The sequence below is a fragment of the Neolamprologus multifasciatus genome, chromosome 15 (assembly GCF_963576455.1).
Source record: "Neolamprologus multifasciatus chromosome 15, fNeoMul1.2, whole genome shotgun sequence".
NCBI lineage: Eukaryota > Metazoa > Chordata > Actinopteri > Cichliformes > Cichlidae > Neolamprologus > Neolamprologus multifasciatus.
This window is the reverse complement of record NC_140453.1, coordinates 25914339-25940943: the sequence shown is the minus strand read 5'-3', so window position 1 is coordinate 25940943 and position 26605 is coordinate 25914339. Positions and strand designations below refer to the sequence as shown.

General features: G+C 43.2%; 2 protein-coding genes and 1 long non-coding RNA gene across 4 annotated transcripts in view; 2 read left to right on the top strand and 1 right to left on the bottom strand.

Moving 5' to 3' along the window:
* taf1b (TATA box binding protein (Tbp)-associated factor, RNA polymerase I, B) overlaps positions 1-12372 on the top strand; it is a 16274-nt gene extending 3902 nt beyond the window's left edge. For both annotated transcript variants that reach the window (XM_085132201.1, XM_085132202.1), the window contains 10 exons: positions 497-590; positions 705-864; positions 948-1047; positions 1124-1271; positions 1443-1617; positions 1695-1732; positions 1956-2043; positions 2403-2473; positions 2620-2842; positions 4303-12372. In XM_085132201.1, the coding sequence (XP_084988327.1) occupies positions 497-590; positions 705-864; positions 948-1047; positions 1124-1271; positions 1443-1617; positions 1695-1732; positions 1956-2043; positions 2403-2473; positions 2620-2842; positions 4303-4642 (1437 nt within the window). In that variant the 3' untranslated portion in view covers positions 4643-12372. The remainder of the gene's footprint in view (positions 1-496; positions 591-704; positions 865-947; positions 1048-1123; positions 1272-1442; positions 1618-1694; positions 1733-1955; positions 2044-2402; positions 2474-2619; positions 2843-4302) is intronic.
* LOC146502226 (uncharacterized) lies at positions 7127-26432 on the bottom strand. Its single transcript, XR_014869209.1, has 2 exons — positions 25074-26432; positions 7127-24665 (listed from the first exon to the last, which is right to left on the bottom strand). It is a non-coding gene; the product is annotated as an uncharacterized LOC146502226 (long non-coding RNA).
* On the top strand, positions 19303-21488 carry klf11a (Kruppel like factor 11a). The gene is made up of 3 exons (XM_085132207.1): positions 19303-19491; positions 19712-20516; positions 20611-21488. Exons 1-3 carry the CDS (start codon positions 19303-19305, stop codon positions 20904-20906), a joined length of 1290 nt encoding a protein of 429 aa, XP_084988333.1. The 3' UTR covers positions 20907-21488.
* Positions 26433-26605: the final 173 nt, after the last annotated feature.

The window sequence follows — 26605 nt, the reverse complement described above, 5'->3', positions numbered from 1 at the left end:
GACATAGTGGTGGTAGACAAACAGAAGAAGACGGCCGTAGTGATCGATGTAGCGGTTCCGAATGACAGCAACATCAGAAAGAAGAAACACCAGAAGCTGGAGAAATACCAAGGGCTCAGAGAAGAGCTCGCAGGCCTCTGGTAGAGGACCCAAGCTTATTTAAATAAAATAAATTCTTTATATGTATGTAAAATTCCTGGCAATTTCACCTTTCTTTATATTTTTTAATCCATTTTCATTTCTTTTTTTTTTTTTTGTATTTTTCTTTGATTTGTGTATTTTTAATCCTTAATTTTGATTAGTTTTGTCTTTATTTTCTTTATTTATTTCACTTTTTTTTAAAAAATTTGTATTCTTTTTGTATATTTAATCATTTTATTTGATTTTCTATGTTTTAATTCATCTACTAAGTTTTATTTATTTTTTTGTTTATTGATTTCATTTGATTTATTTGATTTTTTTTTTTAAGATTTAATAATTAAATCTAAATCCTCAGAGATCCGTGGGCTCTGACGCGGAGAGCGCCAGCGAGGGGATCAGCTGCACAGATGGCGAGTCAAACCCAGCAAGCACGGCGGGCTCAAACACAGGTACGGTGCTGGAAGCGTCCTCAGTCTGACAGGAAGCTCCTGTAAAAGTTTCAGTGTCAGGTCATATGACCAGATGAGGTTTCCTGCGTTAGTTGACTGCTCGTTTAACCTCAGAGAATTCCGGTTTTTGGTCCGGCTCCTCGGACACCCTCACCTACCTGTCGGCCAGGAAGAAGCGGAGCCAGAGTCTGCTGAGCATGAAGAAGACACTGGCTCTGATCTACCTGGCTCTGGTGTGGAGCCGTGAGGCGCTGACGCTCAGCGACCTGCTCAGGTAACACTTGCACCCACCTGCACTTGCGTGGCTCAGGGGTTTTAACCAGTGTGTTTCACCTGGATGAACGTGATGTTTTGCAGACTTGTGAATGAGGGTCACATCCCGTACTTGAACGCCTATGAGCAGCTTCCCGAGGAGATGAAAGTCACGGGGAAGGACTCCCTCATCTTTGTAGTCGAGGTGAGAAAGCCGCCATCTTGTTTATTACCTGGCCCCGGTAATGATGCGTGACTTGGCTCTCACCTGGTTTCTGCAGACGGTTCCGTCTCATCACGCCGTTCATAAGGAGGCCGAGACTCTCATTCAGTTCCTGCAGCTTCCTGCTTTTCCTCCAATCAGTCAGCAGACCCTGCTGCACCCGGCGCTGCTCAGCCTCAGATACCTGTCCGATGTCAACCTCCCCGGTAACAACTACTTCAATTCAATTTTATTTATATAGCGCCAAATCACAACAAAAGCCGCCTCAAGGCGCTTCATACTTCAGTGTTCTGACCGATAATGGTCTCTGCTGGAGGCGCCCTTCTTTACATACAAACACTGACAGAGTGTACCTGTACACGCCTGTTTCCTGTCAGATGAGCTCCACCCCTGGGTCTGCAGGCTGTTGGAGCACACCGGTATGATGGATCAAACACTTCACACATTTGACCCACACAATCACCCCACCCTGCCACGGTATGACGTGCAAGCTGCTGCCCTCATCATCGTCAATCTGAAGCTGTTCTTTTGCCTGGACGACATGACCGAGTGGTACGTATCTTTCACGCCGTCAGACGACCTCCGGCAGGGCTCCAGGTGTGCTGACTGTGATTGGTTCTATCTTTCAGGCATCTGTCCAATGATCTTGGACGACAGAAGGACTCAGGTCGGATTTTTATTTATTAAAAAAAATAACATGGCACAGATGTAAGGAGCTATTTGATAACATGATCAGTTTGAAAATCAATGGCTGACTGCACGTGTTTGTGAATGACTGTATACAGATGACGAACTATGTCTGATCTTGGAACTTTTCTGCCCTTTTGACCTTTGAGCATGACCCCTTCTAGACGTGGCTTGTGTGCGACTCTCTCTGTGTGGATCCACAGGTAAAGTGTTTAACCTGAGGAGGTGGTACAAAGTGATGCAGGCCGCTCTGATTCGAGCTCAAGAGAGGAGAGACCAGAATGTCTCCAGGTAGGACATCGGCGGTATTTCCCCTGAGGTTGATCTGTGTGCAGAAATCAGGTTTTAGTCCTGATTTTAAAGCGTGACGTCATTGGCGTATCTGCACACAGGAAGTTTGCAATCTGTGTGTTACGTTAAGGAATAATGGGCTCTTTTTTTTTAATGTGAGTTTGACTCACTGACTCGGACACCTGTAGATGTGGAGACATTTGAAGCTGCTTAATAGCTGCTTGTGTTCCCTTTTTAAAAAAAAAAAAAAAAAAAAAACGATCACGATTTGATTTTTTATTTATTTATTTATTTTAAACCTGTTTTCTGTTTTTGATGAAGAGTTCCTGATATGCTTTTTTTCTTCTTTTTTTCGGCAGGAAGCAGTGGAAGTCAAAGAAACAAATTTACCCAAACAAGAAAGAAAAGTGTTCGATGATTAAAAAAAAAAGTAAGAAATTAAATTGGCTGATCTTATTGTGAAAGAGAGGTGAAGTCCTGTCCTTTCCTGTATATTCATTTCTCTCTGCAAAATTAATCTGAAGCACATGAAAAAACATCCTGAGATGCGACACGCTCCCTCTGTTGTTTGTGCAGGAATCGCAGAGCAGGTCCAGCTGTGTTTCGAGAAGCTGACTTCCTGTCCATCGGGGCTCCAGGATGTAGGACCATCAAGCTTCATATTCTGCTGGGGGGACGAGGAGGAATCGGACGGTCCCAGTCTGCACCACATGAAGCTGGACGAGGTCGTGACCCGTAGATATGACTTCCTGACTCCGCTGAACGACATGTACTGGCACCCGGCGCTCAGACGCTGCTTGTGAGTCACTCACAGCTTCAGTCTCAGGTTGAAATATCGAAATACACAAACGGGTTGATCACAGTTAAGGAAATTAAACCCAGCACACTTTGAGTTCACTCAAACTCTCAAAGGTGTTTTTTTTAAATTAAAGGTACACATTAAAATGATCAGAAATATCAGGGAATTCAGAGTGTCAGCATTTGTGGGTTTAATCTCAAAATGACCAAAGAGGAATATTTTCTCCAGAAACTTGCCTCAAAGAGAGAAACTTCCAAAGAGGAAAGTGAAGATTTCACACTTAAGAGTGTACTGCTGCTTGTATAGAGCAAAAATAGAAGATTGCACGACATAAACATCAGCGCTTGTAGTTCGCTGGTCATCGGCAGTCAGCTTTATGAAATAATTCAGTAAAAAATTTAGATTTATGGTTTTAAACCCTGGAGAATGGCCAGTAAAGGGAGTAGTACACATCTTGGCTTGAGACCTTTTGACAAGTTGTTCTCAGAGGACAGAAGTTCTAGTGAGTCTATTTGGTCGTTTAAGGCTTTAGTCATTTTAAACTGAGCTGATGACAGAGGACTGAAAATAGCGATGCATGAACAAAGAATCTTAGTGTGACGTGTCGGGAAGAAAAAAGTTGGGTGGAGGAGGAAGTTACCTGCCAGCGTGGTAGAGTAATGTGATGGTTAGGAGTTGTGAGCTCTATGACGTTCACTGGCAGGTTGAAGTTTCCCCCTCAGGGTGATGACAAAGCGGTGATTATATGGAGATGCACTGGTGTTTTGTATGTCATGAAGGTTGGACTGATGTTGCCTCACAGACTGGACGCTGGGTTTGATCGCTTACAGAATGACGCTTCTTACCTCATCATGTCTGTGAAGGGTTTCGGTCATCCAGGTCATCATAGTCTAAGGAGCTTAGAAAAGCGTCTGGACTTCTTTAAATTTCTTGGGAAGCTTCTTCAGTTCCTACTGAGGTCAAATGGCCCCGGATGTCAGTGTCTGGGAAGGATCTCAAAACTGGATTATAGATGGCAGACAGTTGGTGTCATAAGCCCCGCCCTCTGTTTAAAGATGGTTGTTCACAGTAGACATAGATGGCTCTTTTTCCACTCCTCTTTCAAACCAGAGAAGACATTCTCTGTCCAAAATGTAGACATTTGGGGCATCCTTTCTCTTGGGGAATCTCCAACAATTGCTCTTAGAACTGAAGATGCTTCTCAGATGAGAACGAAACATCTTCAAGAAACTTAAAGAAGTCCAGATGCTTTTCTTTCCAAGCTCCACCGATTCCTTCGATGCTCATTAGTGGTTTTTAAACTGATTTGCTGAATGAGATCTCCTGAAAGACCTCAAACTTGTGACGGGGCCCGACAACAAACTGATCCCACATCATAATGCCAAATTTTTCCTCATCTGTTCAAACGTTTCCATGACGATGAATCATTGACACTTAAATCTTGTCTCCTTCTCCTGTAGGTGCTACAACAGTCATTACAAGGAGGTGGAGGCAACGCTGCCACGCTCCTTCATCTGGCTGCTGCAGCTTTTCGCCTTCATGTTCGACGTGAAGCCGTTTTGCCTCTATGAGGAGGTCCTGAGTGTGGAGAGGAGGATCTTTGACACCAGACTGTACAGAGGGAAGAGCAAGGCCAATGCCGGGGCTTCGGCTGAGACCGCTGGGGCTTCACCCGAGGCCCAGGCTTCACTCAACACCCGGACGTCACAAAGGATGACCTGGACATCAACCAGGACGGCTGAGGCTTCACTCGGGACCCGGGCTTCACACAGGAAGCGGCAGAGAAGTAAGAAGAGCTGAGAACTTGCAGCATCTGTGGGACATTTGGCTGTTTCTGCTGCCTCCATGTTTTTGTTTAAACCAAAGACATTTTTAATAAACGTAAAAGGGCTGCTCTTGTCTTTGATTAATTGCATTAAAACTGATTTTTCTGTCAATAGAAAGAAAATTTGGTCAGAACATTTCCTAAAAAGGAGAGAGAGATCTCTCTAAAGGAGGAAAAGATTTGTAGTTTGAACAACAGGATCTGATGGAGAGTCGCAGCATCGGATTGGGAATGGTATCTGGTACCTGGAAGACTGATGGATGTGTGCATGTGATGAGGGTGTAGTTCTGCGTGTGTGTGGATGGAGCTGGAAGAGCTTTTGAATTGTGTAGATTTAAAGTTGTTAAACGTGCTGTCCTGAATATTTGAGCAGACTGTGTGACTCTCCAGGGGACTGCTGTGTGCCGTGGATGAACAGGGGTGCTGCACTGACTCAGAGTGACCAGCAGGAGGTGATGTTCAATCACACTAATGGAGAGCAGCCTGTTACAAGGTAGCAGACACTGAAACTGCTCTGAGGTCAGTTACAGCAGCAGCGCCGAGCAGCTGGCCAGATGTTTCTGGAAAAGTTGAGCTCAGAGCTTCTTTTGGCTGCTTGATTCTGTGGCTCCTCCTCCTTCCTCTGCAGCTGTTTTTTGGGCGAGTTTGAGATCTTCTGGCTTCAGAAGCTGCAAAACAGCTTGTGGTTGTAGTATGAAGGGTGGAGGCAGCTGTAGTTTAGAGGAGCAGCTAAGGACATATTTACCTCAGCTGACCTCCATCTGACAGAGGGTGACCTTTACTTCATGTACAGTGTGCGCAGTGTTAATATATCTTGACCTCAATGATTGAAAAGATTGTGAACAGCTGTCTCTGCTGCTGGGCAGAGACAGCTGTACTAACCCTAACTGTTGACCAACCAAAGGTTAAAGGTGAAGCAGTGTTTCAGGTCTTACTCTGGTCTGTTACTCGTGTCAGTCCTGTGGAAGCGGAACTGCTCACCTCTGGTTTCCACCTGCAGAAGAAGAAACTGTGGCCAACACGTGACTTTTTGTAATGTTTTCTTCCTATAAACCCCTGAATTGTGCAGGTTTAGCTCATAACTGAGCCTTCTTTTTATGAATGCACCTGCCCACTACTTAAAGAGGTTGATACTGTCTACCATTTTAATTTACGTTTTATTACTCACTGTGAAAATATCAAAAAATACTGTTGTCTGTATGCTGCTGCTAAATGTCCATCTCTGTATATCTGCAGACTTTCCCATTGGTTGGTGTTTATCTATAAATCTCTCCTCGGGCTGGTTCCTTCTTATCTGTGTGTTTATGTGTAAAAACCACAACCAATATAGTCTTCACTCTCACAACGTCATACAAATGATTTTTTTTTTTTTTCTTGAAATCAAAACAGAACATGGGAAAAGAGACTTTTAAATACGCTGTGCCTGTTTCTTGGAATTATCTACAGAAGGAACAAGGTGGAGTTTAAGTCTATTTTAAAGAGAGAACTCTTCTAGTCAGTGTGACTGTTTTTAATGTCGCTCTTAATTATGTTTTTACATATTATAAATGTATTTGTTTTTTACTTGTTATGTCTTGTAACTTTTTCCGCCATAATGGCCACTGGAAATGTTTTAAATCTAAATGAGACATTCACTTGGATAGATAAAGGATATTAAAGTGTGTCCCGGGATGGGCGTCCAGGTACACACCGGCTCACTCCTTGGTGGCTGCTTGTCGGGGCCTGGAGCCTGGGGCTCGCTCGGGCCACTTCGGGGGTAGGGTGCCCCCGGCCTCTCGGCCTGGGGCTCGGTCACTCTGGCACAGCTGGCTGCCGGCGGAGCTCACGGGCACGTCACTGTAACCCCCCCCTGGCTTCTGCTCCACGCCTGCTGAGTGACCCTTCATCTGGGGCTCTCCTCAGCTCTTTCTGGGATAGTGGCGTGGCTGCCCCTCCGTTGGTCTTCCTTGGTCTCTTGTGTTCTGAGGGCCTCTGGATGTCTGGAGTTTTGATCTGCTCCATACCTGCTTCATGCCCTGGAGGATGGGGCTGTGGCTCCCCACACCCTCTAGCAGATCATTACATGAAGGAACCTTTTAAATACAAGCACGTTCATGCTCACAAGTGTACACACGGGTGCTCACACACACAAACTACACCCTTTTTGGCTCCTACTTCAAAGCACACTGTGCACTGTCGATCTTACGTGCTGCACAATAATGTTTAATATTTAGTATTTACTGTTATATTCCCATAATCATCGTGATGTTGTTTATTATATTGCTCTTTTTTTTTCCTTGTGCTTGTTTTCTCTTTTTTCTTTCTCAGTAGGTGATCCAGGTGATTGATATATGTATTTTTTTGTCTGCTTATTTTGTTAGTTTTTGTTTTTTGCCCTTTATCACCGTCCCTCGTCTCCGCTGTTCTTCTCTCCCTCTTTCTTTCTCCCCTTTCTTTTCCCCAGTCAAGTCTGTCCCGTATTTAGCAAGTGAAAATAAAATAAACAATACAAGGTGAATCTAATAGACCATTACAGCAAGGCTGGGATGGTCCATTTAGTAAAGTAAATCCGTTGGCCATCCATCTTCGCCTTTAGGCAATAATTCTGCCCCCCCCCCCCCCCCCCCAAAAAAAAAAAACCTTCCCTCCTGCGCAGGCAGAGCCGAACAGTCATATTTCATGTAAACATTCATGCACGTTTGCTTTTCTTTATAAAACATTTGAGTTTACATTGTGCTGCAGCTGCTTTCTAAAACGATGTAAAGACATCCAAGTTGGAAGACGTCTGAGAAAACCTGAGCCAACTGTTTGACTTCAGGTGTGCTTGCTCCATTGAGTCGCTGCTGCTGTAGCCTCCCCTTTGCAGGTCATTTGGGTTAATCGGAAAACAAAAATAAAATGAAAGTAGAATCAAATACAATAAAGCAACAGTGGCGTCTCATGCTTCATTTTTAACTTCATTTATTTTCACCAGTTGTTTGTCCACCTTCATTTACCACAGCTGTTGTTAGGGTAACATTACAGTGTTGGGCAGGTTGCCATAGTGATACTACAGAGAGTAGCCATCAAAGAAGCTTTGTGCTGCATTCACTTACAGTTGGCTGGCACTGGCATTGAGTCCTCAGATGAACTCTGAGCTGTAAATGTTTTATTGAATTTCTCTGTGTGCCATAGACGCCATCGTTCTGCATTCAAGGCCTGCTGGTTCATCTCAGCTTCAGTACTTTGTGAGCAGCACTTCCTGTATTGGTTGGCGCAGCAGACGATGTACAAAAATGTCTACAAGGAGCCAGGTCACCAGCTCCAAGCATCTGACAAAATAAAAGCTTTGTTTCTTTCTAAACGCATGATCGTAACCATCGTGTATAAGACAGCGCTCGCTTCTGTCACATCACCTTTTGGTTTTTCCCAATCCTCAAAGTCTTTTTTTTTTTACTTTCTTTTATTGCATTTTGGTGCCATTTTGTTTCCAGAGCTCACCATATTTGGATGAGATGGCACAGCATCCATGTTATTAGTGTGATCATTAAAAAGTGCTCCAACAGCACAAACATAGCCCACAGGTCCAGTTCAGGGACTCTAATTAGCTGGGGTAGGTGTTTTGTCATTCACCGGTCAGTCAAAAAGGCCACACCCCTAATAATGCAAACTTTAAGCCTTAATACAATTTAAACAGGTTGTGATATCTGTATCTTACTTCTGATATGAACCCAAATAAACTGTTAGACTCTGTTCTTCAGTGTGTAAAATTATGTAATCTGCATATAGTGACACCCTTCTGGTTATTCCTCTCTTTTACTTCCTCTTTATTCTGTAGCAAAAGTTTAAAATGGGTGTTATGAAGGGGGAAATTCTCTGTAGAGAACAACCAATTTGTGTATCAGGCTGTAAACATGTTTATTTCTGCTCTGAAGTTTTAACATGGGAGTGTATTGGGGACTGCAAGGTTGTTGTTGTTTCAGCCTCAGAAGTCTCAAGTTGTTTTTTTCCGGCTGAGTTTAAAATCATTCATTTACTCAAGTACTGACCTGCAGCGTGCCATCACCATTGCTGTAGATTCAGAAAATAAGAAGTCACACTAAACGAGTAGTTTAAATAACTGACTACTGCATTAATCTTTTAATTGGAGAGGCTTCAGGTCTGTCTTCTTAACCTCTAAAGATATTCAAATAACCCTCAGGAAACAGATCAGCTCTATCGGCTCAGTCCTGTGTGCTGACGGTCAGCTTGTGTTTTTTCAGCTTAAAAAAAAAAACTTTCAAAAAACCACACTTCCTGTTGAAAACTGTGAGTTCAGCGCTCAGAGAGCCAACTCCGCGTGGACCTTAAACACATCAACTCCCCTGCCATCACAGCAGCGAACTAAACATCTGGAAGAAGTCCAGATTTCACTCCACAGTTCCTGGAAAGAAACTCGGCTCTTTGCAAAGGATCTCTGTCATCTGACCCCCATTTAAACAAACTTAGAAATTAAAAATCAGAGGACATGAAATTCTCAGACTGAGTTTCAACCTAGACTTTTAAGCCATTTTTACCTCATGAAATAATGATCTATTTGTTCTCATGTCAGTAAAACTTTATCGACTACGTCTGCACTTTGTTTCTGCTGTGTTTAAGTTTGGTGAACGTGAACTGCACAGAAGAAGAAGGTTTGACTCTCAGAGGATAAAACTTGAGGTAGGATAGATCTATCAGTGATCGATAAACCAATAAATCAGACTGCAGGTCAGAATATACCGTCCATATTTCGTTAATTTCCTCAAAAGTAGAATTATTATTTTTTAATCAGGAAAAGATTCTTCTCAAAACTACAAACATATTTTTTTCTGAATTATTGATACTGATTTCCAAACAAAAATCAGTTGACCTTAAACGTCTCAGTGTGTCAGATTTAAATGAGAAGAATTTATTTAAAAACCACTGACTTCAAAGAAATTCAAAGAGATTTTTTCTTTCATTCTGGTGCTCCAAAGAAATGAATAATTTCAGGGTTTATTTCAGTAAAGTGCAGATTTAAATTTTGTTCAAAAAAAAAGGAAAATGTCTGTTTGCTGTAAAGAATTTAAATCAGATTAAATTAAAACCAAGAAAAAATTAATGTTTGTGTCGCATATTTTAAAAACATTGTTTAAAAAAAGACTGAAATCAAAGAACAAATTCGGGTTTTTCTTCAGAGTCACAGACTTGGATTTTATTCTGCTGGACGCAGAGATTAAACCAAATCTTCATCACAAACTGTCAAAGAAAGAAGCTTGGAACACTTTTTTTAAATGTAGCAGAAACTCAAATATTCAGACCCAAAACTGAAAGTGACACAAGAACAAATACAAACACTCATATTCTGTGGAATGTTTTTACCTGTTTAATGTCCGTATTAAAACGTAGATAAATGAAATTTCTTCCTTAAAGCCTTAAAGGTTTGATGTATTTTTGATTTACTCTGAAGCTCAGACTCTATCCTCAGTTTTAATCCCGACACAAAAAAAGAAAACCTCATGCTGCTGCATGAAGACTAAAGCACGTCTGAGAGGAAAACAGGAAATACAGTTTCATTTCAAAACTCAAACTGTAAAAACAGAATCAGAGGGGTTGTTTTTGTTCATCTGATTCACTCGTTTGTCTTTATTCCTATTTTAATCACAGTTGGCGCTTCAAATATGAAAACATTTAAGCTCAGTGTAAAGTTCTGAGGATTAAACCCGGTTCTTGTGAGCGTTGTTGTGATGATGCGTCTGCAGTTTGTTGTCTGCTCTGCTGTTCCCTCCATCACACACCAGGACCATCCACCAGGCGTCATTAAAGTGGCCAAACAGGAAATGAGCGACACAGGAAATGTTTGTTTACACTGGCCTGGAATCAACTGACTCAGCTAAAGCAAAAAAATAAAAACTGATGAACTGACCGTGGAGGACGAAGTGAAGAAGGCCAGGAGAAGGAAACAAAGTAAGAGAAGGAGGGAAAGAAAATGGGGGTCTCTGAGAGCCCTCGGTCCGGCCCCTGCACTGAGCCTCCGTTTCCCCCTCTGCAGCACCACAGAAAAAGAAAACATTTGTGCAGTGTATGTGTTGAGGGCGTTTGGTGCGCCGCCCGCCTTGTACAGGATGACGGATGGAGTTTGACCTACATTTGAGTGACCCCACCCATCCCCTCCTTCCTCTCCCTCACACATGTTTAATGGGGCTGGGTGTGTCGCTGGTCGATGAGGTCAGCTGGTCTGACTGCACAGATGAAACCTGCAGACACGTTTCAGACTACTGCAAAACTATACTGAGGCGGTTCTGACCAATCAGAGCAGCCGCAGCCAGTCAGAGGAGGCCAGGTGTGTTAGAAAAGTAAAGAAACAACTTTAATCAGTTCACTTTAAAGTGTGACAGAGACCATGTCAGTTGACAGCACGCCAACACTGGTCACCGTGTGAAGTTCAGGAGCTAAACTCAGGAAAGGGCTCAGAACTAACCTTAGAAATAAACCTGGAGCCGTTTTCTGCTGCAGGCAGTCACCTTCAGCAGCATTCACCAGCTCGCAGCGACTGAACACAAACCCTGCTGCTGTTTTGGTGGTCTCAGAGTTGTAGTTTTAGTTTTTCATCAAAGCTCTTTAAACTCATCACTGTGTGAGTCGAGTGGATCTCCAGCCTTAAACTAACTGACCTAACCTATGAGCGGCTGTCAGTGGTTAAATAAACCAGACGAAACCCGCTGAGCGCGGTTTGTTTGGGTCAGGTTTGGTTGGAGGTCAGCTCATGTGGAACACAAACAGTCTGACAGGCCTGAGCCGGGCAGTGGATGCCCAATAAAGACTGTAGGAAAATTGCCATGGGGGGCTGTAATTCCTAGAGGTCTGATTCTTGGAAGTCTGGGAGGAGGAATGACCTTTGACCTTGCAGTAATGTGCACCCCTGCTCCCGTGGAGCCGAGGATTTCTGCCTGCTGTTCGCAAACTGTAACCGACATGGAAACTGAGTCTAGGGCTGGGCCATATCATACTGTTCACAGCAATACCGGTATAATGTTGGGCAACGATAAGAAAATGAAATATCGCGATAGAATATGGGTAAAACGCACATGCGCAATGCCTTTGTTTTCATACGCACATGGTGGAAAAAGCATGGCGGCGACGGAGAATGAGAAGGGGCGAAAGCGGATCATTGAATGAAACTGAAGAATTGGTTTGTCAAAATGGTGCAACTTCAGTGGTGTGGAACTGGTTTAGCTTTTGTCCGTCAGATACACAACAAAGCACTATTTTTGGTAGAGCATGCTAGCGGGCCGTCGTTATTACCGTGTTTTTTGGAAAATACGGCACACTTAAAATCAATCCTTTGATTTTTCTGAAAATCGACAGTGCCCCTTATAATCCAATGGGCCTTATGTATGAATTCTGGTTGTGTTTACTGACCTCAAAACGATTTTATGTGGTACACGGCGCTCGAAAATCTGTCAAATGCTTTTGTACGACTTTGCTACGAACCCGCACCGCTTGATGGATTGTCAGAGCATTAAGGCTATTGTAGGCAGGAGCCTCGCGGAGTGATACGTACTGTGCTTCAACATAATATTACTGTATTGTGTGTGTATAACCTCTTTTAAGTTTTGTGGATATTATACATGGTTATGCTGAGGATATGTCGGCCAATTTCCACTGGAAATGCCTTTTGGTTAAACTGTCAGCAAGGAATTTGTATTTGCACTGTTAAATTTTTATATAACTTTAATGCACATAAAAAGCAGCTAAAATCTGCTCACGTCATCAGTGTTTTTCACTTTTTAAGATTATGTTCACATGCATTTGTCATTTCAGCCACTAAAGCTTCAACTTTTCCACAAAACCCAAATTGTATTTTTTTTCTCCAGAAATACACATCTAATCCTTTCTGTATTGACAGCAACATGTCAGTGATGTCAAGCTGTTTCTATGTTTTTATGCTGAGGATATGTTGGCCATTTTCCACTGGAAATGCCTTTTGGTTAAACTGTCAGCAAGGAATTTGTATTTGCACTGTTAAATTTTTATATAACTTTAATGCACATAAAAAAAAAACAGCTGCTTGTTTAAGTGAAAATACATTGATATTTTTTTTTGCAGTAATAAAGTTGTGGAGTTGTAAAGTATTTTGTCTAGTGTCAATTATATCGTCAGTTATATCGTTATCGCAAATTTTCACTCCAGAAGGTTCACATGTTCAGAGTTGATTCTAGAAAAGATTTTATATATTAAAAAAAACTTTACTCTCTTCACAGGTATGTGAAAACAGAGTACTTTACATTTCTGTTGTAAGAACATTATACTTGTATTCATGTTACTCTTTATTGTTGCAGAAAAGTCTTGTGTTTACAGGACATCACTTTAGAGATGAAATCCTAGAATTTTTCTGCTCAGACGGTTTGTTAGTACAGCAACCTCACAGCAGCCAGGTCATTAAAAATGACCAATGACATGGAGCATTTTTAATGTCAGTGAAAATGCTTTAAAACACTTCAACAGCACAAACACGGTCCCGAGGTCCAGTTCAGTGTGAAGATGGCAGACAGCTAGCAGCTACGTGCCACCTGTCAGTCAAAGAAGCCACTTCCCTAATAATGCAAACTGAAGCCAATTGTCATATTTGTCTCTGACTTCTGATATGAAGATAAACTGTTGGTCTCCTTTGTCTTCAGTATATAAAACTGTGCCATCTGTATATAGTGATACCCTTTTTTTGCTTATTCCTCTCTTTTGCTTTCTCTTTATTCTGTAACTAAAGTTTAATGGCAGTTTTATGAAGAAGGAAATCACTTACAGAGACTAAACAGTTGGTGTATTGGCTGTAAACATGTTTATTTCTGCTGTAAAATTTTAACATAGGACTGACTCGCTTTAGTGAACCATGGTTTCTAAAAATGCAAAGGTTTATTACACGTGTGTGATGTCATGATTCAGACTCTCAGTGTTTCTATGAATTATAATCAGTAAAGTGAAAAAGTGTCCTTGAATACTTGAAAATCTCTGCACCTCTACCTCTGTACCTCCTCTCTTGAGTTTGGAGAGTTTTTAAATGTGAGGGGGTTTGAGGGTGCCGTCACCCTGAAGACAGATTCTCCTTTGTGTCTCTAGACTTGTGTCTCTAGACTTGTGTCTCTAGACTTAGCGCTGAGGTTCAGGTGAGGTCCAGGTAAGTTTCCTGCTGCAGAGCTGGGACGTGGCTCAGTGAGTGCGCGCTGTGGTTTCTGCACTCTGATTTCATGCTGCAAACAGCTGAGCTCAGTCTCCTACTGCACAAGCCTGCGACTGTTTTCTGCCTGGAAACCGTTTTTTATGGACGGATCGCCCGCCTGTGTTTTTCTCCCCCCTCCTTCCCCCTTTTTTCTCTTTTTTTACTTCACAACCTCACTGAACTTGGAGTTGAAAATGAACTCACATCACCCCGGCCTGCTGTCTCTGTCCCACTTTCATCTCTGTAGCTTCTCTGACATCCAGGATGTGTTTGAGCCGCCACCGCCGACCTGAAGGTGCTGTGAGGCAGCAGGTGAAGCTGAAGGTGCATCTTTGTCTGACTTAGACAGGATGTCATCACTTCCACCGCACATGTCAGAACGATGACGACTGCGGTGATGATAATGATGCGGCTGCTTAAAGGGTTAACCTGCAGCGACAACAAAGGAGGGAGGAAGAGGAGGCAGTGGGTGCTGCCTTTTAGCCCCGAAATTCTTTATTGGAGAGGCTGTTTACAACCTCGCCGCATAGGAGTCCCCGGGTTCATCAGCCCTGCGGGGAGGGGGCGAGGAGGAGGAGGGCTCACGAGAGCGAGGAGAGAAATGTTACAGGAAGAAGACAATAAGAGACGATGGCGAGGCCTCGAGAGCCGCCGCTTTGTTTCTTTGTCTCGTTTCTGTGAATTTAACGTGCACATGTCTGAGGCTCCGCGCGCACGTGAGGAAGAGGAGGGAGAAGAAGACGAGATTGTGTAGTTTCAGCTCTGCAGTGAAGAGAAAGTGTTTACATGTCCCTGCTGCAGCATGAAACAGTGAGCACATCATAGCCACGCCACACCAGCTTCACTAAAGAAAGAAAGCAGCTACAATCTGCTCACATCGTCAGTGTTTTTCACTTTTTACGATTATGTTCACATGCATTTGTCATTTCAGCCACTAAAGCTTCAACTTTTCCACAAAACCCCAAATTTTAATTTTTTCTCCAGAAATACACGTGTCTAATCCTTTCTGTATTGACAGCAACATGTCAGTAATGTCAAGCTGTTTCTATCATGTCACCAGTAAAATTATTTTTTTGTCTTAGCAGTGTGTCTCATTTCTGACATTAAATCATAAGAAAGCATTTTTAAAATCTCTTTCTGTTTTACATGATCTAGATTCAAATAATATGTATGTATATGCACAAATTAATTCCTAATAGAAAACATGTGAAAGTAAATGTGCCTGTGTTTGACAGAAAAGACCTCATTAAAAACACTCCAAAATAAGATTCTGAGTTTTCAGTTAAATATAGAATAGTGTAAATGCACCATAACTGTTGTATTTTAGGTAAATGAGTGTGAATAAACAGGTATTTCTTAATGATACTCCATATTTAGAGAGGCTGAGACAGTCAACACGCTCCACACTCAGTGTATTTACTAACGTTTTACCATGATTTTAACCGTAAACGTTTAAAAACATGCCTGTGACGCGGTGTTTCTGGTGTGGCCGTGTGTCTGCAGTGTGTTTTTCTCGGTTTTACCTGCTTTCACCTGTCCCTTTTTGTTCCTTTTTCACTCCATCTGCAGTTTACATGCCTGTCGCGCGCGTCCCCGCGGTCCCGCCTCGCGCCTCCCAACCTTTCCCCCAGTTCGAGCGCGCCGCCGGGTTCACCGGGTTTACTCTGACACCGCTGACTCCGCGGCCACGCCCCCCGACAGCCACGCACCCCGCCGCGGGCCAATCGCGTGACGCTCACGTAGCGATCACGCACCGCCTCGCCCGTGATTGGCCGCGACCCGCTACACCTTTGATTTTGATTGGCTGCGTGTTACCACCCGCCAGACCGCTCTGAATTTCGTTTCTGTGTTTTTTGTTTTTTTCCGGTGCTCTCAGCTGAAGCCAGTCTGCTGGCAGCGGCTCAGCGCTCCGACTGAAGCTCCAGTCGCTGTTCACGGAGTTGCTGCCGACCCTTTCTCCGCTCCTCCGTCCGCTCTTTCTCTTCGTCAACTCAGCCTCGCTGCTGTCAGGTCAGTTTCCAGAAACTTGGAATGTTAGAACTGTGCGGTACCTCCCGGGGCTCCAGAACCTCCGGGTTCGGGGTCCGGTGTCCGAGGACGGAGCGGTTCTGCAACCCCGGTCGGGTTGTTTCGGCTCGGCGGGCTGTGTTGGCGCTGTCTGCTGGTTTATCTGAGGTCACAGTGAACCCAGTCACTCCTGTGTGCGCGCGCGCGTGAGCAGTACCAACAGTTGCATCCCTGCAGTGCATCGCTCACCGCTGCAGAAACTTTACAGATGTTTTCTTTGTTTTGGTACAGTTGATGCTTTCGGTTCAGTGTCGTCGATTAATCAGCCGGACAGGATTGACTGATTTGATTGATTTTGATGTTTTCGAGCGGCTCTCAGCGTCGTTGTGTTCAGTTTGTTTCTTTGGCTTGTGACAGTGAAGCCAGTAGTTTGAGTTTCACCTGGCATGTTCTCACTGTTCTCTAACACAGATTAATTGATTAATCCGATTTTAAATTTTTTAGTACATTTTTTTGTCTAAGTTTGTTCTTGCAAGTGTGTTTCAGTCTCTCGTGTGCCAGTTTGTTGGTTTTCTTTATTAAACATGACATTAATTTGATTATTTTGATGTTAATCATGCAAATTTTTCACTTCCTTTAATATTCCTTCCTAAACAGTTAAATTGATTTTTATCCTCTTAATGTGACAGTAAATTAATTATTTTGACAATGATCAGATGATATTTTCTTTGGTTTGACTAAACAATTAATCCGTTAATTGTAAACCTGTTGAGCAAAATAATCTATTATTAATTTGATGGCTCTCATGAATTTAGATTCTTTGATCTGAGCTCACTGTAGCAATTAAAGATCAGTTTCACTGTCACTGACTCAATAAAATGTTAAAATCATTTACATTCATTTTGATTTGTATTTGGCTCTAATAGGAGACGCCTGCTTCATTACTGCTGATTTAAAATAATCACGTTTTCATGAGTGCATGTTTTACCTGTTTAAACAGTGTAAAGCAAATATTTGCACCTGAAGCTGACGTGTAAAATTCTGGGTGTTTTTGTTCTAAAAACCATTTAAAGTTATTTTCCAAAAATAAATCCTAATGTGGCATCTCTGATTTTCCTGCGATTTGACTGTGTGAATCAGACTCAGCCTCAGTTTCATCCCAGAAATCTGCACTGAACACAAAGAAAATGCAGATGAAGAGAAACCTGACAACACACCAGGAATCAATCCGAGTCACGCAGAAAAAAAGATCTCAGAATTAAAAACAGAAAGTGTGTCTGGAGCAATAAATGCATTCCAAGCTTCTCAATCAGGTGTGAGTGTGTCGGGGAACAGGTGTTATTAATCGTGGAGCTGAGCTCAGTTGATTATTAGCACATTAAAGGCAGCGAGCGGCGTTCATTTATGAGTAAACCTTGTTGTTTCTCTGTCAATAGGTGTGGTGTGTTTTTGTGATCGTGGGAAATCTGAGCGCGGGGTCTGTGTGTGTGTGTTGAAACGGATTGTTTTGTCCAACTATACTTCCTGTCAGGAGCTTCCTCTCTCTATCTCTCTCTCTCACAGGGAGAGTTGGTTCATGTCAGTGTGGGAGGAGTGGGCGGGGCTTGTTCATGATGGGGTCTTTTTGTTTAGTTTTTTTCTCCTATTTTTATTAGCACCTCCCGCAATCTATTCTGGGTGCAGTGAGGTTCCCCGTCAGGCAGGGTGAGAGGTTGGGTGTACCCACTATATCCCCCCCCCCCCCCCCCTCCGCCTGTTCTCTCTGTTTACATCGTTATCTCTCACCCCTCGCTTGCCCTCCTCCCTCTCTTCCTCCTTTCCTGTACGTGCTGCTGAGCAGATGCCAGCCAAGCAGCCAGGAGCCCTTTGTCCCCGAGTCACCTCCCATCTACAGTTCTCGCCCCTTTAATTAATTAATTAATTTATTTCCTGACATGGTGGATGCGGCTCCGCCAGAGGTGGGAAAACTGTGACATCATTGGTCATTAGATGGGAGTTGTTTGGCTTTATCCGAGGAGTAAGAGGAAGAAAAAGAAAAAGAAACTGGGCTGTGAGGCAGATGCTCAACAGTTTATAGGACAGTGAGCACTAACAGTGCGTTTAAGTCATATGGGAGAAAGAAGACGGTCCACTGCCTGCTTGCTGTCACCCTCAATTAGCTTCCAGAAGTTGCCTGTGTAGCTAAAGCCCAACAGAAACTTCGATGAGACCAGAAGAAGCAGCTTGTTGTGGCTGAACTACCCTCTGCTCATGTCTCTACCCAAGCCCCTCTTTAGGTTTCCAGAAGCAGTCCAGTCAGATGAAAGTGGGCTTTGATTGGAGCATGATTGATATACCTGTGAAGCTGATATTGGCTGTTTCCCAATATATCGTTATCAGAATGTATAACAGCCGAAAAATAAATCAAAGTAAGGAAGACACGGGAGAAACGATTACTTGTCCACGAGAGAACACTCTGCAACTTCCCTGTTGGCAACATATGTTTGGAACCTCCCACCAAATTCAGTCTTTAAGTCTGATGTTATTAGCCATTTGCTTCAGGTCCCAAAGTCAAATGAACACTGTGTCATAACTGAGAGTTAAAAACTGTCTAAATTCTTTCATGTTCAATAAAATGGTCAGTGTGGTTGCTTTACCAGGTGTAACAATTACATTTAACATCCAGGCATCCATGAAAACTGAATTTATGAAGTTTAACGGAGTTCAAAGTTAGCAGGGAGTTAGCTCGCTAGTTTCCATCTTTAAAAGTTGCTGCAGTGGTAATAAAAACCCAGAGAGGCCGACAGTGATTACTGACCATTTTTGGGCCTTGTTCATATTAAATAGAACAAGATACAAAACATTAAAATATTTTAAAAAGACAACAGCCTTAATAAACACACAGCAGTTTGAACCCGGAAGCAGGGTTCATACGTCATCACTTAAACGAATAGCAACCAGCTATTGATCCAAGCGGAGGTGGGCGGAGTGTAATCAAATGATCCTTGACTTGTGATAATACAATAAGGTTACTTTTACTCCATCATCATAATATTGCTGCAGAGACAATGACAACCTAACAAATGTCTGGGAATTTTTACTTTTATATTTTGAATCAGGTTTAAACACACTCAGGCTCTAGCTTTTAGGGTAGAGTGTAGCTGAATGTGCCAAAAACTGCAGTACCTCTAACATCCAGAAGAAGCTCCAGCAGCATTCAAAACAAAAAATGGGGGCAGAGAGAGAGGAAAGACATGCGGCAAAGGGCCACGGGTCAAACTTGAACCCGGGCCCCCCACTCTCCGGGCCACCAGTGCCATTTGGTCGTAATTCTGCGCTTCTGAGCTGATTTTTGCTTTAAAATCACAGAAAATAATCCAATTAAAGTGACGAGAAATGCTAAAGTCTTTTAAAACTGACCTTTGACCTCTCGACGGTTCTCAGGTCAGCCGTGTGGACAGACAGACAGCAGCAGCCATGGAGCAGAAGTCGTACGTCGAGTACCATGACCTGGAGGCTGCCGAAGCGCTCGTCAGCATGAGCTTCTGGGGTCAAAGGTCGCACAAGCCCCGCCCACTGACACCCACCTCTGACTCCTGTGACTCTATCCAACTCCACTCAGAGGGCACAGATACACCAAAAGACCTGATCGCCCTCTCCTCGCTGGTAAGAACCAATACAGTCAGAACGTTAGAAAATGTTAAATGCACACACGCATGACTAAATGACCTCATTGTTACCATATTTATAAAAATGTAACACAAAAAATTCTTTCTAGGTTTTTCATTATTTAGTTAACTACTTAATTTGTTTTAAGTAATTTTCTTCTGTGAATGAATTTGTAGCATTTGGGATCCGTCTGTCTAACACCTGCTTTCTCTCTCAGTGTATAACTCCGCCTCAAAGTCCAAGCTTCGCCGAGGCCTCCGCTACCCCCATCCTCACCATCACCTCCAAACCGCACTTACCCTCCCCCGCCCTTCACAGCGACCCCCATGCCGTCACTTCAGAGACCTCAGCACTTGCACCTCACTCAGAGTCGGCCTGTGTGGCTCCGCCCAGCAGAGCGATGGCCACCAGTGTCATCCGCCACACCGCTGACAGCCTCAGCCTTCCTCTGCCCAACACCGAGCTGTCAGAAACTTCCACGCAGCCTCTGCCACCACTTCTGCAGACGCTTCCAGAGGAGAAGGACGACCCTCCCCCAACTCCCGACACCCCCCCATCGCCTCCCGCCTCAGCTTCTCCACCTCACTCGCTGTCTTCCTCACCGCTGCTCTGCCAGGTTTTCCCGGTGAACGGCAGAACGGGGATGATCTCCGCCTTTGTCCAGGCCCCAGTTCAGGTGCAGGGGCCAGGCGGGCCCAAGCCCATCCTTCCCCAGTCTCCCACTTCCAGCTTCGCCCAGTCGCTGCTGCTGGGCTCCGCCATGCCGCAAGGGACCGTGATGTTTGTGGTGCCACAGCCACCCGTGCCCCAGCCACAACCAGGCCCGCAGACCGTCATGACCTTGGGCAACACCAAGCTCCTCCCACTCGCCCCAGCTCCTGTTTACATGCCGTCAGGAGCGAACAGTGGCACCTCGCAGGCAGACTTCTCTCGCAGACGGGACTACGTGTGCACCTTCCCTGGGTGCAAAAAGACCTACTTCAAGAGTTCACACCTCAAGGCTCACCTGCGCACACACACAGGTATGAGTCACCTCAGGGGAAGGAGAACCACAGACAGACACTCACCTGTCCTATAGACATGAGCTAACCACTTACCTGTCCTCTTGCTCCACAGGCGAGAAGCCGTTTAGCTGTCACTGGGAGGGCTGTGACAAGCGGTTCGCCCGCTCCGATGAGCTTTCCCGCCACCGCCGCACGCACACTGGTGAGAAGAAGTTTGTCTGCAGCGTGTGCGAACGGCGGTTCATGCGCAGCGACCATCTGACCAAACACGCCCGACGGCACATGACTACCAAGAGGCCGTCATCGTGGCCCGGCGAAACCCGAGACCTCAGCAAAGGCGCCCTGCCAAAGGGTCAGAACAGAGGACCGGCACTTCCTGTTGGCGTGCTGGTTCCTGCTGCCAACTAACTAACAGACTAGTGTCACTCACAGGGCCATCTCAGGAGCCCCGGGGGGAGGGGCCAAACACCGACCAGACTCTTAAAGAGTGACTGTGACTGGTTGTTTCAATCAGCTCCGCCCACCACATCAGGACGATGTTTTGTACTCGGCTACGTTTACACGACCTCAGAACAGGGTCAGACACACCTGGACTCATTTTACAGGGACCTGTCCTGCTCACTTCCTGCTCTGAAGGGTAGCTTAGCATGAATGGCAGTTCAAAATAAGCCTCAGTTATCTGAAACCCGCCTTCCATTCATGATCTCTCTAAAAAAAAAAGACGCCATGGCTCAGTTCTTACTGGCTTCTTATTGGCCAGGGTCTGGAAGCCTGCTGAGGGGAGAACAGTAGATTTACTTAAGCTATATTAGTATATGGAAGTTCAGGAAACAGGCGCCATTGAGCGAGGGTGTTCTGTCCTTAACCAACCAATCAGCATGTGTTAGCAGAATGCTAACAGCTTCACTGTGAGAAAAACTGAACAACCTTTATTACCAGGAAGTGATTGCTCTTCTATATAAGGAGATCTGTCACTAGCTTGTCACAGAAGTGACAGGAAAACACCCAAAAAGACCCAAAAACCCTGTTGGTCCCATGTTTGATGTTTCAGCACATGTATGACGCAGACAGGAGAGCAGAGCAGGTCCCTTCAGGAGTTTAAGGCCGTCCTTCGAGTGGAGGAGGCGCTCAGATGAATCCAGTTCTTTTCTATGTTCATGCTGCCGAGAGTCAAACGATCTGAGTGCCGCCGTTTTCCTGTTACTTTTGTTAACGTAGACATAGCCGTCGTCAGCAGAGGACGGCAAGCTTTCTCCACCATTCTCAGGACATTTTATTCCCACGATCCACAAACACACCGCCGCAGGAGGAGGAGGACTTGAAGGCACCAGGCTGCTACTCACTCACAGACATCCACACAAAGCCGATGTTGCACTGGAATATTTTTAAATTTTACTTGTTTTTGTACTCTCTCTCTCTCTCTCTCTCTCCCCCGCCGTGTACCATCACGGCTGCGTCTTTTTAGCGACTCGTTAGCGACCTGTTAGCGACTCGTGTACACTCTTATTGTTTGCCAAAGCCTCAGTATTATGCTTCTTAGCCCACTTCTGTTCTGACTGTAAATACTGTAAATATCTTGATATCTATATGAGTGTTATGTGTAATCCAATCTACATTTATTCACAGTACGAGATATTAATATTTTAAGAGTCTGTGGACAGTATTCATTACTGTGATACTACCTACTATCTTTGCTTTACACATTATTATTATCATTGTTAATATTATTATTATTATTATTTAATAAACATTTGTTGAGGAAAGTGCTGTTTTTGATAGTTTGATTTGGCCCATAGTGTAGCCAGTAAAAATACCTCATGTTATTAAATGTTATTCTTAATAATAACAGCTTATGTTAAAATAATCCTTTTCTTTTTCTTTTGAACATTTACCTGTACACCACGTGATGGTGAAGAAAACGGCTTTTATAATAAAATGTTACCACGAGGCTGGCACCAGCTGTTTTTTGCGTTTGTCTGCAGTCATTGTTTCACTGAGAATTTCAACAGCTGGAAAAACTTTACTCGTCAATATTTTTGTGATTTTTGACTAAAAGTCGAATTTTGTACTTGGCGTCTTTGTTTTAAGCAAAACTAAAACGCTGCAGTGAAGCACATTGCTCCAGCCTGGCTCATGTTACTGATCCAACTCCACAGTAAACATGCAGCACATTTTAAATCCACATGGATGCCCGAGGGTATTTGGGGTTCAGTAACTTGCTCAGGGACACTTCAGATGGATGCAGTAGCTGAGGAACCTCAGAGTGATTAGCATCTCGCTCTAAATCTTGAGCCAGTCTAAGCAACGTGATTTTTTTTTTGGAGGGGAACCCTCAGGTCGGGTGTAGCTTTTCAGTAAAGTCCCATACTGGATGTTTCTTTGCATGTAGGCGAGTGAGTGAATTCAGTGAATAATCAGCATCGTTGACCTCAGTATAAACTGATGTCTGATTCGTTGGTGTGTAAACTCCACCACAAGCTGCACTGACCTGTCTGTATGTAATCACCATACTTCAATCTGTTTTTCACCATGTTTAACATAATTCAGCAGCTGCACATCCTGTACAGATCCAATATCTGATTTTAAAAAAATGTATTTTATGTTCACATAAAACATTTACATTTCCAGTTTAACACATCACTTGCTCTGCAGTGCTTACTTTTAAAAATAATCTCTCATCTTGCTCAACTGTCCTCCTTTTCCCCATCTCGGAGTGAGGTTCTCATTCGTCTTCCTGCCTGTTGCACAGTAGCTGGGCCTTTGTCACACAGCATGTCTGAGAGCTAAACTGCACACTAACAGTGTTTGCTTACATTTGATGAACTGATTTAAAAGTTGGATTTTAAATTTCCTGCCACTTAAAAAGCTTTCCTCCCTTACAAACAAACAAATTACCTCTAAATTCGACTTCTACACATACAAACATGTAATTTTATGATCTGACATTAAGATCAATTAAAAGGTAAGTCTAATTTACTTATTTAAAATTATTTTCTTTTGCCAGTGGACAGCCATCTTTAAAATGGCCACCATATTGAGTTTTAAAATGGCTGGTGGGCTTTAAAAACAAAACTGTCGAATAAAGGAGTTGATGTGGCCTCAGAGCAGGAAGATCCTGGCTTTGAATGCACCAGCCAGGGTTCTCCCTGTTCCTTGGTGGGTTCTCTAGCTTCCTCACACATGTGGTTTAGGTTAACTGGTAACTCTTGGCCAAAGGTGTGAATTTGAATGTGAATCTCTTCACTCTCTGACAGCTGGATGGATAGTCTCCATGTTAGCTGGCACATATGAGAGAGATAAGTGTATGTACTTATATCCCCCCATGAATAGTCTTCCTGTAATGCTCAGTTATTTGCTGAACTATTAAACATTTTAAACCTCATTAATACATGAAAATTAGCACCTGTTCTAGGTTAACTCTCGCTCGTGTAATGTTTCTGTTAAAAATGATAAAAAATAAACGACATCAGCATGTTTTCACAAATTAAAGGAATATTTAATGTTGTAATATTAAATTAACAGAATAGAACAGTAAAGATTAAAAAGATAAAAAAATATATATTTTAGGCTTGCTGTAGCAAATTAAAATGTTATGTTATGTTTAAAATACTTTTTAAAACTAGTTTGGGCTCAAAAAATTAAAGCATTAATTGGCATTGAGGACATAACCAGGTTAGCGTTGCATAAAGCTAGCTAGTACTGGCTTCATCCACAGGTCAGAAATATCCAACTGTTTAAAACTGACTGTAGGGTAATTCAGTCGGCGGCCCGCTGTAAACACCACACAAAGAAAACCCTCAAAGCAGGACCGAAAAAGATTTGGTTGACTGTTTTTTATTTTTTAGTCTAAATGTGAAAACAAGTCGGACACCACAAAGTCAATGCTTTTATATTTTTCCGGTATAAAGTTTGGCGCTCAGGAGAAAAACAAAGGAAAGGGACGGGGGAAAATGACCATTGGAACTGCTCATCCCAAAATGCACTGCAAATCCCAACGAATGACCTCTGATAAAAATTTAAAAAAAATTGATTTCAGTAAAAACAAAATACAGTGTGTAATTTGTGTACTTACTGTTGTGTGTAACCGTATTTGGGGCTGCGTTTTGTTCCTGACTGCAGTGCCCACTTTTTGACTTTGCTGTTAAACGTTTCCATGGAAACAGCACCCTGTACCAATCAGAGACATCACTTTTTGAGTTTAGGATTGTGGGTAGAGTAGTTCTTTTTCTCGACATCGTTAATAAGAGTGTTATTCTTCAAACATCGTAGCTGTCAATAAGACGCCTGTGGATGGCACATAACCAGAATCCCTGTGGACGTTTATAAAGGTTACTGCTAATAAATAATAAACTGTTTAAACTAATACAGGTTCTTCTGTGTGAAGGTTATGCTCACAATCCAATATCACATTAAAAATGAAACATTTCATTCACATGCAAGCATTCACGCTCACTTTTCTGATTGTTGTTCTTATACATTCAGACGAATGCATAAAAATAAGCCTCACACATATCAAGTGAAACTCGTATTTTTTGTTGTTATTATTTGTCTTTTTGGATCATTTTAAACGCCCACCGTGTTCAGTCAGCGGCATTCATAAATAAATCACAGCCAGTCCTCTTTATTTTCCTGATTTTAAGTCCTTCACTGGGCAAAATGGCGGCTTCGTTGCGCTGTGTGGAGATAAATGAGGTTAATTCTCCGGCCTCACAGTTTCGTTTCCTCCGTGTGTGAAGTTTCTGCTCCACGACAGCAGAGTTACACAACCTGAGCTCCGCGCTCTCTGCCCACACCACCAGGTAGCAACCGCCATCCAATCACCACGTGGGGCCGAGGGGGTGTGACCAATGGGAGCGCACGACGTCATGACTTGGCCCGTGAGAGGGGGCGTGTCATCTGTGTGGAATGGTTTCCGCCCCTTTGTCTTACTGACCGATATTCGGCTGGAGCCAAAGTAAAATATAAAGTAAAAATAGAAGAAAAAACAGTGGAGTCTGGTGGAGGCCGTGGGCGGGGAAACAGTGACGCCATGTGGTCGTGTGAGGTATTAAACGCACTACAGGACAATAAACCTATATACAAACGATTATGACATAATCACAAGTATTACCCCTGAGAGCAGATATGTATGAGCCTAATCTGGCTCAGTTATGGCAAATGTCCAGTGGGCGCTGGAGAAAAGTAAACATAACATTAAAAACCTGAACAAAAACCATGTAAACCTTAACACATGGGGGGATTATTATTCAGCAGTAAAATACTGTGATCACAAATGATTTCAAAAGATGAGTTCAGATGATTTATTTTACCCCCAAACAGCTTAAAATCTACCCCAAATCTTCAATAAATGACACATTTAATATTTCAATTTGCAAAACAAAACAAAGGTATGGAAGGAGAAGACACTGGAGGGAGAGGGGTGAAGCTAAACACCCCTCTCCAGATGGAAATCTGACAACAAACCTTTGGAGCAGAACATTTCTGATGTGGCTTCTTGTTTTCATGTCTAATGACAAATATAAAAATGACTCTCAAAATGCCTCAACACTGGCGTTTTTCTGCATCAAGTACAGAAAAAGATTTAAAGAATGCTGACCAGTCAGTGGTAGATGCTCCTGGATTGGGAGCTTTGGCTGCTGCACACATGGCTTTCCTTCATGATGAGGGAACTGATGTTGAGCTCCCACTTTAGGTACTGGGAAATAATGGCAACTCATTTGGCAGGCAAGTGGGAAAATGGGATCTGGAAGGGCTGTTTTCAATCTGAAGTCCAGCATCATCTCCACTGTTTGGCAGCAGCTCCAGGTTGTTGTATTTCCCTCCTATAGCCAAAGTCATCTCTAATTGAGAAGTGCCCAATGAGTGTGGTGTCATCTGCAAACTTTAAATTTTCCTGACTTAGTTGGTCAGTTTTCCTAATCTTTCCATGAATGGTCTGATGGTGTACCTGTAAGGAAGAGGACTCCCTTACTACATTGATTTATATTATATTATCTGTATAGCACTTTAGAGCACACCTTTCACTTTATTAAAAGCACCTTATCAAGCACTTTATTTAGCAGTGCACTTTAAGCATGGATTTGCACAGTAAAACATTTGCACACAAG

Bases quoted from the DNA above. Each gene is read 5' to 3' on its own strand.
- klf11a (XM_085132207.1), top strand. From the start codon at position 19,303: ATGGAGCAGAAGTCGTACGTCGAGTACCATGACCTGGAGGCTGCCGAA. The intron at 19,492-19,711 runs GTAAGAACCAAT...TTTCTCTCTCAG, and splicing joins TGATCGCCCTCTCCTCGCTG to TGTATAACTCCGCCTCAAAG. The intron at 20,517-20,610 runs GTATGAGTCACC...CTTGCTCCACAG, and splicing joins TCACCTGCGCACACACACAG to GCGAGAAGCCGTTTAGCTGT.